The sequence below is a fragment of the Larus michahellis genome, chromosome 20, assembly GCF_964199755.1.
Source record: "Larus michahellis chromosome 20, bLarMic1.1, whole genome shotgun sequence".
Lineage (NCBI taxonomy): Eukaryota > Metazoa > Chordata > Aves > Charadriiformes > Laridae > Larus > Larus michahellis.
In genome coordinates, this window is record NC_133915.1 from 5,651,990 (window position 1) to 5,663,431 (window position 11,442).

Below are 11,442 nucleotides of genomic sequence, written 5' to 3' on the forward strand. Positions count from 1 at the left end.
CTTAATAAGGTGTGTTCTCTTCCGCTAAAATGCAAATCCTCACTTTTCCCACACCTAGGATCTCGATGGGAGACACTGGGTTTGCATTTCTTCCTAAAGAATGTCTCGTAACATGATCTGCAAAAGTAATGAATATGCCTTGCACAGACACATAAGGGGACAGATGTTCAGCTTACCAAAAAAGGTTAATCCCTACTAATTTCACGGCAATCATGTGGCAATACTGCTGATTCATTGTTAAAATGCTTAGTATCTGCTCTAAAAAAGATGGGATGACATGGACACCCTCCTGTTCAGACTAACTACTGCCTCAAAGATTTTAATTAGACGTGGGCAGCACCATTTCCTTAACTTTTCTCTGCCCAAATGTCCCTTCTCTTTGCGAATCTTCAGCAATATGACCTTTCTTGGCTATGCTTGCAAACTGCTGGGTACCAGGTCAGTATTTAGCACCATGCTGCTTGTTCAAGTCCTTTGCAGTTCTGATAATTGATACGCAAACTAAAATCTTATTTCTAGGTACTGTATGCTTTTTAGAATAGCACAAATACCTCCGAGGCGAGCAAAACCAGCGCTTCCTCGCACCAAGTGCAAATTTTATGCCAGCTTCTTGGCAATCGCCATCGCTTCGGTCTCATTTTTCAAACGAGGGTTGTGAGCCAGATGGTGCCGAGCTGCTCTGACCTCCCTTCGGTCTGGGACCATGGAGGAGACCTCACCGCCCAGTGCTCTTCATGGGCCCATCCTCATTCCTTCTGCCTTCTTTAGAGGAGCTCTCAATAAAGCTGTAAATTTATGCAATCAGAATTAGGTTGGGATGGACCCGTAAATCTCCATTTAATCCAAGGCTATCAGATGTTGCCTCTCTTTTAATCCATACGCAACCAATTGAAGGTTTCGGCAGTTGCAGTTTCTATTCCTTGATCTGTTGCACAACTTGAGTTAATAAAGCTCCCTTTGGCCTCTCTTCATTACGTCTCCCTCCGGTCCCCAAAAGCAATAAGGCTTGACTGCGGTTGGGCATGACTTGGTGTTGCGCTGGGGAAGGGCTTTCTGGTGTTGGGTGTCGGGGAGCGGCGCGTACGTAATGTTGTGGTTGTGCCTCTCTCCGCAGCCGAGGTGGTTCGCTGCCTGAACAGTGCCCTCCAGGTGGGCTGCGGGGCCTTCGCCTGCCTGGAGAACTCCACGTGCGACACGGATGGCATGTACGACATCTGCAAGTCCTTCCTCTACAGTGCTGCTAAATTTGACACTCAGGTACGGTACGAGTATAAAGGGGACAAGAATAATACCTCGCCGTTAGAGCTCCCTTTTCATGCCCCGATTCAATAAAGTGCTTTTACAAGTCCTGCGGCACTAAAGCACGTGCTTAAATGCTTTGCTGAATGGATGCCTTAATTTCTGTGTCCTCATGGAGATGGGGTCTGCGCAGGCTTAACCCTTCCTTTCTTGCAGCCCTTCCTGCTGCTTAGCTACTCCTCTGAACCACGATTTGGGTTTTTGGCTACAAACGCATCCTTCAGGGCTATTTTCTACAGTACATTTTCCACATACTGTACGCTATGTGTGAGGACTTGGCAAGGAGCGTTCTGTGGGGCGGAGAGCTACGTTTCCTCTTCAGGAGGAAATATAAACGTTCTTCTAACAAAGTAAGTCTTCTGACTGTGTGAGCTGGCGCAGGGCTGGGATTTGAATTGGAAGTCTTCGGGCTTGGGAATGCACAGCCAGACCGGCCTCTCCGGAGCTGCAGTCGCTCCCAGCAGAATAAATAGGATAATATCAGAGGACTGTGGCCCTTTTCCTTCGTACTCTCTTCACAAAATGTGCACGCCCCCTCGTTCCCCGCGCTCTCGCTCCCAAGGACAAACTTAAAAGCTCTTAAAGCATCTTGAGGGCTGGTGCGTTAAATGGCTGGTGTGCAGCAAGCGGCCAGCCCCCTCCCGGAGGGCAGAATTGGCCCATCTCTGGTGCTGGCACTCCGAGGTCTGGTCACGCAAAGACTTCCATTGCCTACATCTTTTGGGAACAGGAGCTCCCTGTTCTCCCTGGACTGTGTGCATCCCGACTGAAACCGCTGTGAATATAACTACGCCTTAGTCGCCAGCATTTAGGGTCCAATTCCCTGCCGTGCTTGGTAAGGGACCTCCAGCAGGTCTGTTAATTGCAGCGAGGGTAATTAATAACAGCCAACCACAGCGGAGTGTCTGTTAATACATCCCTTTCTGTGAAATCTGTTGCAGTTTAAGGTTTTTGCTTCTGTTTCCAGGGAAAAGCTTTTGTGAAAGAAAGCTTGAAATGCATTGCAAATGGGGTTACGTCCAAGGTGTTCCTTGCCATCCGGAGGTGCTCCACTTTCCAAAGAATGATCTCCGAAGTGCAAGAGGAGTGCTACAGCAAGCTGGACATGTGCGGCATTGCCAAACGAAATCCCGAGGCCATCACGGAGGTCGTCCAGCTTCCAAATCAGTTCTCAAACCGGTATGTGAAGCTTTCCTCAGCTGAAATGCATCAAATGCAAAAATGTGGAGCACGGAGACAGAAATGAGAGGAACCAAGTTGACTGACTTCTTACAAGTCCTAATATAGCTTAGCCTAAGTAACGCGCTCTGCCTTTTCAAATCTGTGTTAGGTTTTACCAGCATTCTTCTAATTCTCTTTTTGGTAAATACACTCACAAACATCTCCAGGGGAGAATCATAAAATTAACTAAACACACGTTACTCCAAAGCCTGGAGTTTGTTTAAATGTTAGTTCTTTTAGTTTGAATGTAGTATAATGGTAAGCAGAGCTTTTAAATACCAAACCAGTTTGATTAATATAGCATCTCTGGCACGTTGAGCACTGAAGAGCTTCTCAACCTACTGCAATTCCATTCACTTCTTCAGACTGCAGCCATCCCCGGTTTTGGGTTTACATGGCCCCTAGAAAATGAGGCCTTATCATGGTAACATGAAGAACAGGCTCCTCTCTAACCTTATTCTGCCATGATCCAGTATTTCCAGGGATGGTCTGGTATTCTTAATGGTCTCTTTTCGGGTTTTCACCCCTGTTCCTTCTCGATAGCAAAGGCTGCCTGCAGAAAGGGGCACGTCACGCCGCCCTCTGGCACCTTTATCTGCGCACAGAACTGGCCTGTCCCCATCCTCCAAGGACAAGGGACAGAGAGAAGCTTCAGGGAGCTACTGCAGTCTGCGCAGTCACGCTGCAAGGGCAGGGATTTCTTCCTCTAAATCCTGGAACAATCAGTGCTGAGTCTTGTGATTGGGATAAAAGGGATCTTTTTGAACAGTTTGAGTAAATATGCTCTAGAATTGGAGTGCAAACAGACCAAGCTGCAGTTCAACGTGTTGGCTGGCTGCGGCGAATGCCACAGCTCCTCTGGGCTGGCTGTTGGACTCGATCTAGAAGCATCTTAAACCTCCAGACCTATCCTAGGAGAGGTATGCAAGTGATATATAGATGTTGCATCTCTGACCGGCATAAATTTATTATTGAAAACTCCACTGTAGATATTATATCCAGAAATTTATACTTGTGGGAAGGCAAAAATTATACTTGTGTGTCTTTCCCCTCTTCCCCCAAGCGAATTTGGAAGAGGTTTGCTTGAGCGTTTCCCCGAGGGCCGGGGCGAGGAGCCGGCAGCACTGTGGCATCAGTGTTTTACAGGCAGAAAGAGCAGTTTGGGTTAATACGATGGATTGTAGAGTTAAAGAGCCCTTGGTGGGGCTGTGGGGGCGTTGGGGTGAAGGAGGGACGTGTGGACACTTGAGGGAGGGAGGTTGCAGAGATGGCAGCAGCGTTGGGGATGTTCCTCTCCAGAAGACTGAGCCTGAACCGGAGCCGCCGTCTCCCGAGGCGGAGGGAACTCCTCCCCCACAGCCGCCAGCCCTCGCCGAAGCCAAAGGATATTATGACATGTTGAGTAACAAAAGCAGCAGGATTTCCCAGCTAATAGTTTACATTGAGGTCTCCTAAAGCATCCTGCTTTCCCAGCCCCTCTCCCAACATAGCCACAGAATAAGAATGTGCCACTTGGCCGGGGACACTGAGAGGAAGTAGTTAAAGGTCATAGCATCTTCCTGTGATTTAATCTCATGGCAGGAGCAGGAGGAGAGGAAAGCCTTGTTGCCTTTGCTTGCACTCCGGCTACCGAACGGCACTAGTGAGCTGTTTGAGTGCAGCCCCAGCTATGGAAACCACCGGGCTGTGTTTGTGTGAAGGAGCTGTCGGCAGAGCAGAGGAAGGCGGGTAGGATCTGTTCCTCCTGTCCTGATAGACCGGGGCTGATTGAAGCTGGACGCGTGGCTTGCACAGCTCTGTTCATCCTCAACCACTGCGCACGCTTCAGACCCTAATATTCGCACTGCGAAATCGCGCTCGCACTCTGCTCCCCTGTGCCAAAGCCTGGCCCTTTTGTGCTTCAGATGCAGCAGAAACTTTAACCTCACCTGACCTCCACTGGCGGCTCTAAAGGCCAAAGCTGAGCCTTAGGAAAGGAGTTTGAATGCGAACTCTCATTTCCCTCTTCCTTCCCCTCCTCCACCTGCAGGTTATTCTCTTCTCCGATCCTGTGGAAAAATGTCACGGTGACCTTAAAGGCTTAAAATAAGTTCCCCGACGTCCTTTCAGGCAGAAGCAGCCCAGCAAATATGGGACTGCTCCTCTCTTCCCAACTTTTTCTCCCTAGGAAGGTGTTATCTTGTACAGTGGGGTCCCCCTTGCCGGCTTTGCTCTCCCTGCCCAAACCAGCCGTGTGCGCAGGGCTGTGCTGGTTCTGCCTCAGTCCCGCGGAGGATCCTTCCTTTGAGCCCTGTTCTCTGCTCAAACAGCGCTGGGGAAAGAGATCAGCACAATTTCCTGGCTCCCTCCTCGAGCAAGGAACGCGTACGCAAGGCTGCGGGGAGGCGAAAAAGCAGCAGCAGGCTGTAGAGGAGGCAGACACGCAACAGGGCAAAGCGTAAGGTCCTCACTTGTGATTTCATGCATGCTCAGCTTGTTGGAAGTGACAACTGGTTGTGTCCCCTAAAGGTCTGTCCCCAGGGAGTACACGCATCTGTCAGGCTCTGACTTGGACTGAGCTTGCCTCTCCCTCTTCTGGGCCCTTGCTGAAGGGGAAGGGAGAGGGGTGAAAGGGAATGGAGCCACAGGGGTGGATTCATTCGTAGGAAGGGTTGTACTGACTCAAACCAGAGGTCTGTTTAGTCCGTCTGGTGATGGGCCCTATCTGGCCATTAGAAAGATGCAATTATTTTTCTTCCTGAAGCTCTAGAGACTTGGGATGTTTAGCGGAGAGTAAAACGTACACTTAAGCCAACTACTAGCTGACAATCTAGAGCTCCTTGGTCCTACTTTCTTCCAGATCCACCAAGTCAACACCAAAATCACTCGTGCTTATAGCCTTACCTTTCCGAGCTGGAGCAGCCGCTCATTTGGGACTAAATTAGAAGTTTGAACAGGTTGTTTTCCTTCCGTACCTCATGGGCACAGCATCTCCAGGGCCAGGGCATTTGTTAGATGCAGTGAGACTATGTACATTGTGCGCCGTCAAAAATCAATTTCCAGCACACCCTGAATGACTTGAAAATTCTGATTCTCTCGTAGTTTTATCGCTTGGACTGGTTGAGATCAGCTCTTACCTTGTTTCTTTCGTCTTTCTGGGAGATGCCTTGGAATAACGGCTGCTAACTCTTGTGCAGGTATTACAACAAGCTGGTGAGAAGCTTATTGGAGTGCGATGAAGAGACTGTCAGCACCATCAAGGACAGCTTGATGGAGAAGATTGGGCCCAACATGGCAAGCCTCTTCCACCTGCTGCAGACAGATCACTGCGCCCAAGGCCACCCGCGTGCGGACTTCGCCAGGAGACGTATCACCGAGCCGCAGAAGCTAAAACTCTACTTCAGGAACCTCCGAGGTGAGGGGTCCGTCCCAGCCCACGCAAAGCGCAGCTCTGCCGAAAGCGCGTAACGCCGCGGGGGAGCCCCAATGGGTGTGTAAGGGATGCTAAGCACTACCAAAGCTGAAGTCTCTCTTCTAGAAGAGTAATGCACCCAAACCAAGTGTACTGTAGCTAGTTTTAATAACAACCAGGAACTGGTTTTAGATTTAGTCATTAATATTTTCTATTCCTCTCGAACAAAACTTTTGCATGGGTCTGTGTTCAGTGTCTCAGCTTTCCCACCGTCAAAATGTCTCCATCTCTTTTCTTCCCCACAAAAATAAACCCCGAACAATCTTAGTCTTAAATATAACCGTACAGTAGTCAGGCCTTCAGACACCAAACTCTAAACGTACTGTAGCGCTAACACCATTGAGGTCTGAAGATTTGGCACCAAGGAGAATAGCCTGTTCTCTCTGGTATTAAGCTGGTAGGCGACGATAGATGCACTAATAACTATTGCACATCCTAAAGATGTCAATGGAATTCGTGTTATGAATCTGTGCTGGCCATGGACGAATATGAATGTCATATTCCTGGTCTCTTAGTGTCATACAGTCCTAATCCTTCCAATACAGCTCCGTTAACCCGTTGATTTACCGAACTCACTAGCTGTGGACGAGTCTAGTTACCGTGACCTGGCACCACAGTGCAAAATGAGTTAAAACTAACCCCCACCACCACCCCCGGCACACACCAAATCAGAAAAGGAACATTTTGTACTACGGAAATGATTAAAAGAGGTGCCAGTCGATGGTTGAAGCTAGTCAGAAGGTTACATAATCCTGCATTGTATTTAAAAGCTAACATCTATGTACTGTATTTAACTGTCTAAAGCTTTAAAAGAAATCTAACAAAAACGAACCCTGTCTTAAGACTAGAGTATTAAAGGTCTTGCTCTAACTGTGGTATAAATAGTTTTAAAATCTGTCATGTACTGTACATAAATTCCACGAGAGTCTGCTTAAAAGAAGCAGAATATAATAACTTTATTGCATAAACTTAGTTTTGTAAGTTAGCTATTTCTTTTTTTTTTCTCCGGGAAACAGTATCTCTGTCGTATTCAAGAGTTCACATTCTACTCTGTGGCCTTTTTATAATGAAAGAGAGAAAACGCTTAGGACAGAAATTACAGGGCCAGAAACAAGGCTCTCTTCTCAGAGTGAAAATGGAGGTGGGGGAAAAAAAAAACAGGAAAAAAAGAAAAAAGAGTTCAGACTGGCCAGTCCTATCTCCACAGAGCTGCTGTGAGACGTCGTCATACCCAAGGCACGAGTGCTCCTGGAGAGCTATTTGGGGAATTATCAGATGGCTGACAAAAAGCTGCTTTGGGTTCTCAGAGCTGCCACAGGGCAAAACTTCCTTTAGAAAGTTGATTTCCGGGGAAAGGCAGGAAAAAAAAGAAAAATCCTTCCATTCTCTTAAGCTTCAGAAGTAAAGCGGTGTGCCTGCCTTTGAGAGGACACATGCGTTCATGCTCTCCGCTCTGCCTTTCCTCCATCCGCCTCTCCGGCCGGCTCTGCCCACGGGAGCGGAGCAGCCGTGGCTGGGCCCCCCCAGCCGCTCTCTGCACAGTAGCCCGCCCGGGCTTCGGGGAGCCAAAAAAAGCCACACTGTGGCATGCCATCAACGAGGCCAGTTCCACGCTCCCAGTCTATCCCGTTGGAGTCCGCCTGCGGAGCGGATGCCTCTTGCTCAACTAGTTAGAGAGCTAATAAAGGAGGGATCTATTTTTCTTTTCGAAATCTAAAGCAATATAACTTTTTTTTTTTTAAAAAAAAACAAAAACCACAAAGCCTTTAAACAATAACTTGCTGCTAATATATTGAAACCAGATGCAGTGGCAGCATTGCTAATATTGCTGTCTTCATTAAATGTAGCCCAAAAGTGCTGTCATAAAATTGTAAGCAGCAAAAAATGTTGCTGACGGTAGAGGGTTGTTATTTTATTTTTTTTTAATACTCTGAATTGTGCCGTCCAGGGCAAGCAAGATGCAATATTGCTCGTTCTTAAATCGCAGTCAGGTATGTAGAGTCCAACACAAAGTTTTGCAAGGTGAAAACCAAAGGCCCTTTGAATATCCTCACCCTAAAAGTTTGACTTATGCTTAAAAACCGATCCCAGAGCTGTGCATGTGCGACTCGCCACCCGGCAGCATCCCACCCCGCTGCACCGCTGGGAGACGGGCACCACTAAATGGGGAGTTTGCTGGGGTCTGTGCGTCAAGCGCATATCGCTGTTTGGGGAAAGATTTACAGAAAGGTCCATCCCCAGCTGGAGGTGGTGTCCCAGCACCCGCCAGGGTGGCTGCATGGGTGCTACGAGCCCAGCTTTGGGCCGTGCGAAGCAGCTCCTGCTCTGGGTTCCCCAGGCCCCGGGGCTGGCACCAGCAGAGCTCGCTGAGGACATCTACCAGCCACCATTTTCTGTGGAGATGCTCCTCATGAGGTCATCTACCAGTGACTACTTTCCATGGAGATGCTCCTCATGAGGACATCTGCCAGAGACTACTTTCCATGGAGGTGCTCCTCATGAGGACATCTACCAACCACCATTTTCTGTGGAGATGCTCCTCATGAGGTCATCTACCAGTGACTACTTTTCATGGAGGTGCTCCTCATGAGGACATCTGGCAGCCACCATTTTCTGTGGAGATGCTCCTCATGAGGTCATCTACCAGTGACTGCTTTCCATGGAGGTGCTCCTCATGAGGACATCTACCAGCCACCATTTTCCATGGAGGTGCTCCTCCTGGCAAGTGGCGTCTTCGTTGCTTTGCCCATCCCTCTCTATGGAAACCCAAAGAAAGTTTATAAAGTTGAATTGGGGACGGGCGGAGCATTAGATTACCCCAAGCGCTATCTTTTTTGGGTGTAATAATTAGCTTTGTTTTTCCAGTAGGAATTTGAACTTCTTGTCCCCTTAATACAGGTGGGAAGACGACTGGGAAAAATGATTCCCCCCGCTTTGGTTTGCTCTGGTATGACAGGGAAATGTCCCCTGCGCAAACCAAAGCTTGGCCTCTCCGCGCCGCTGGGGTCTCGCCGGATGCTCCGTGCTGGGGACAGCCCCAGCTCCATCACGAGATTTTTTTGAGCTGCTTTAATGGCACTTTTTTTTTTTCGCCTCTGCTGAAGTAGGAAGGGAGCCACACATGCACACATCCCGGAAATCCAAAGGCCGGGGGTTCACCTTGCCCAACTTTTGCCATCCAGCCTAAGCAGGTCACGTAAAGCTCTTCTCTTTTCCGGGAAGGGGACATGGAGACGGGAGAGGCGCTTCCCGTCCCCTGGGAAGGACGCCCCATTTTCGATGGTGTGACTTAGGTGAGAGAGATCCCCCTGGGGATGGGGAAGGATTCTCAATATTAAGTCCAGCTATTTCACGTTTTATTTAATCTCTTAACGCTTTATTTTTTTAATCTTGCGTTCATGGCAAAATGATTTCTCTTGGGGGTGGGGAGGGGCTTATCTAGAAATGTTTGCATGATTCTCATTGTGATTTGTTTGCACTTTAGATGTTTTGTGCCATTATAAATTTGCATTATGTATTTATAATTTAAAGATACTTAGAAGGGGGAGAGAGTTTGGGGTTTTTTGTTGTTTTTTTTTTTTTTTGCTGAGTACTGGAATAAACAGTGAGCATATCTGGTATATGTCATTATTTATTGTTTAAATTACATTTTTAAAGCTCAGTGTGTTCATATAAAGGTTATTTGAAACATATCATAGTAATGAGAAAGATGCAAGTTATTTTCTTTGCTTATTTTTATAATTAAAGATGCATAACATAATGAGGCATATGTTGGATTTTCTTCTGCAACGAAATAAAATGTCAAATTTAAGGCTTTTTAGTGTCGGACTCCTTCATTGAACCTTACTGTGGCTGCTGGTTACGGTACTACCACGCAGCCAGTTGTTGCATTTCCCTTCGAGGGAGCAGCGGAGCTTTTGCGTCTCTTCGGGATGCTGGATATCCCGCGCTCGGATCCTGCCGTGGCGGGGATGGGGAGGCAGAGGCTCCAGCAGTGAGGCCGGAGAAAAATAGTTAGAAAGAGGTAAGTGATTCCTGAGGTTGCCTTTCGGCGTCTAGACCCCCATCTATCGCTAGAATAAATCCCTGGGATATATTTGATCTGACCAAACCCTCCGATCCCGGGCCCCGCGATGTCTGAAAGCGGCTGCAAATCCCAGGGCTCGTAAAGCTCTTCTCCACGTTCTCTTTGGCAGCGAGCTGACCTTGTCAATTGTCTCTTATTTAGCCTGATTACCAAATTAAAGCAGAACCGTTTTTTTTTTTAATGAACTCCTCCATAACGGCATTGCAGGAAAAAGAAAATACCTTGATTTTGGCTTTGATGTAGGTGGAAATGTGCATTTACACTTCATTCAGGAAATCTCTAATTTCCAGTGGAAGATCAAAAAAAGTTTAATACGCATCGGAGGAAGACGGGCAGACTAATTCAGAGTCATTGCTGCAAAAGCTACTGTAAAGTTTAAAAAACTATGATTTCCCCCGTCACTTAGGGTAAGACTTGTCTGACAGAACTGAAACCAGTAAATATTAGCGATACGGTGGATAAAAAAAAAATACATCTTTTTCCTTCTTGTTCCGTCCAGCAACTTAGAAATGACTTTCAAAAGGGGCTTTTAAAACTTTGCTTTTGCTGAAATCCCTTTTTTAGTCAAAAACTCAGCTCGCAATAAGGTACGGTAAGTTACCAAAACTGGAATTTATCATTCCTCACCAGAATAATGCAGAACATCGTCATTATGTACGTCAACCGAAGCACTCGGCCGTACCGCCAGTTTGATCAGGTTTCTCATAAAATCCGTTCCCCAAATGAAAAAGTGGAAAGCAAAAGAAGGATTACTGAGAAACGTCGGCATCGCTTCCATAACCCAGCACCAAATCAGTCGAGTTCACAAAAGGAACCCAAACCCCTTCCCACCTTCATGCGGGTGCCCCTGCGCCACCCGACAAACCGGGGGTCTCGGAAATGGATGTCACCCGCTGAGTTTTTAACTCGCTTTTCCGTCGGGAGGAGTCCCCGGATCACTTGCTGAGCATCCGCTCGCCTACCTGTAAATCACCGGCGGGTAAGTAACACCCCCCGGCCCCCACTGCCTCGGCGCCCGAGAGCGGCGTTCGGTCAGGAACGACAAAACCTGAATCGCACGCTGCTGGAAACAACGGCGGTGACCGCCGCTGCGCTGGCAAAGCAGAGTGCCTTGGACATAGTACAGAAGCCAAGCGCCGGCTGTGGCGGCTATTTTGTAATTAATAACCGCTACAAAATAATTACTGCCAATACAATGTATTATGCCTATGAAATCTTCATAAATCTCAGCCCTCGTCAGCAAAATACAGCCCTGACATGAAATCGCTCTTGGAGAGGGTGGATTTTGCCGGCCCGAAGCGCCTCACCCCAATGCGCGGAGTCACTCAGTAAGTCTGGACTTTTCTAGAATAATTCTACACGACAAACGATGTTTGAAACCCGG

The 11,442-nt window shown here is 47.8% G+C and overlaps 1 protein-coding gene across 1 annotated transcript in view; it reads left to right on the top strand.

Moving 5' to 3' along the window:
* Nucleotides 1-9,958, top strand: part of STC1 (stanniocalcin 1) — a 28,609-nt gene extending 18,651 nt beyond the window's left edge. Inside the window, exons 5-7 of the mRNA XM_074563792.1 lie at nt 1,115-1,257; nt 2,267-2,478; nt 5,697-9,958. Of these exons, the coding sequence (XP_074419893.1) occupies nt 1,115-1,257; nt 2,267-2,478; nt 5,697-5,967 (626 nt within the window). The 3' untranslated portion in view covers nt 5,968-9,958. The remainder of the gene's footprint in view (nt 1-1,114; nt 1,258-2,266; nt 2,479-5,696) is intronic.
* The last annotated feature ends 1,484 nt before the right edge of the window (nt 9,959-11,442 follow it).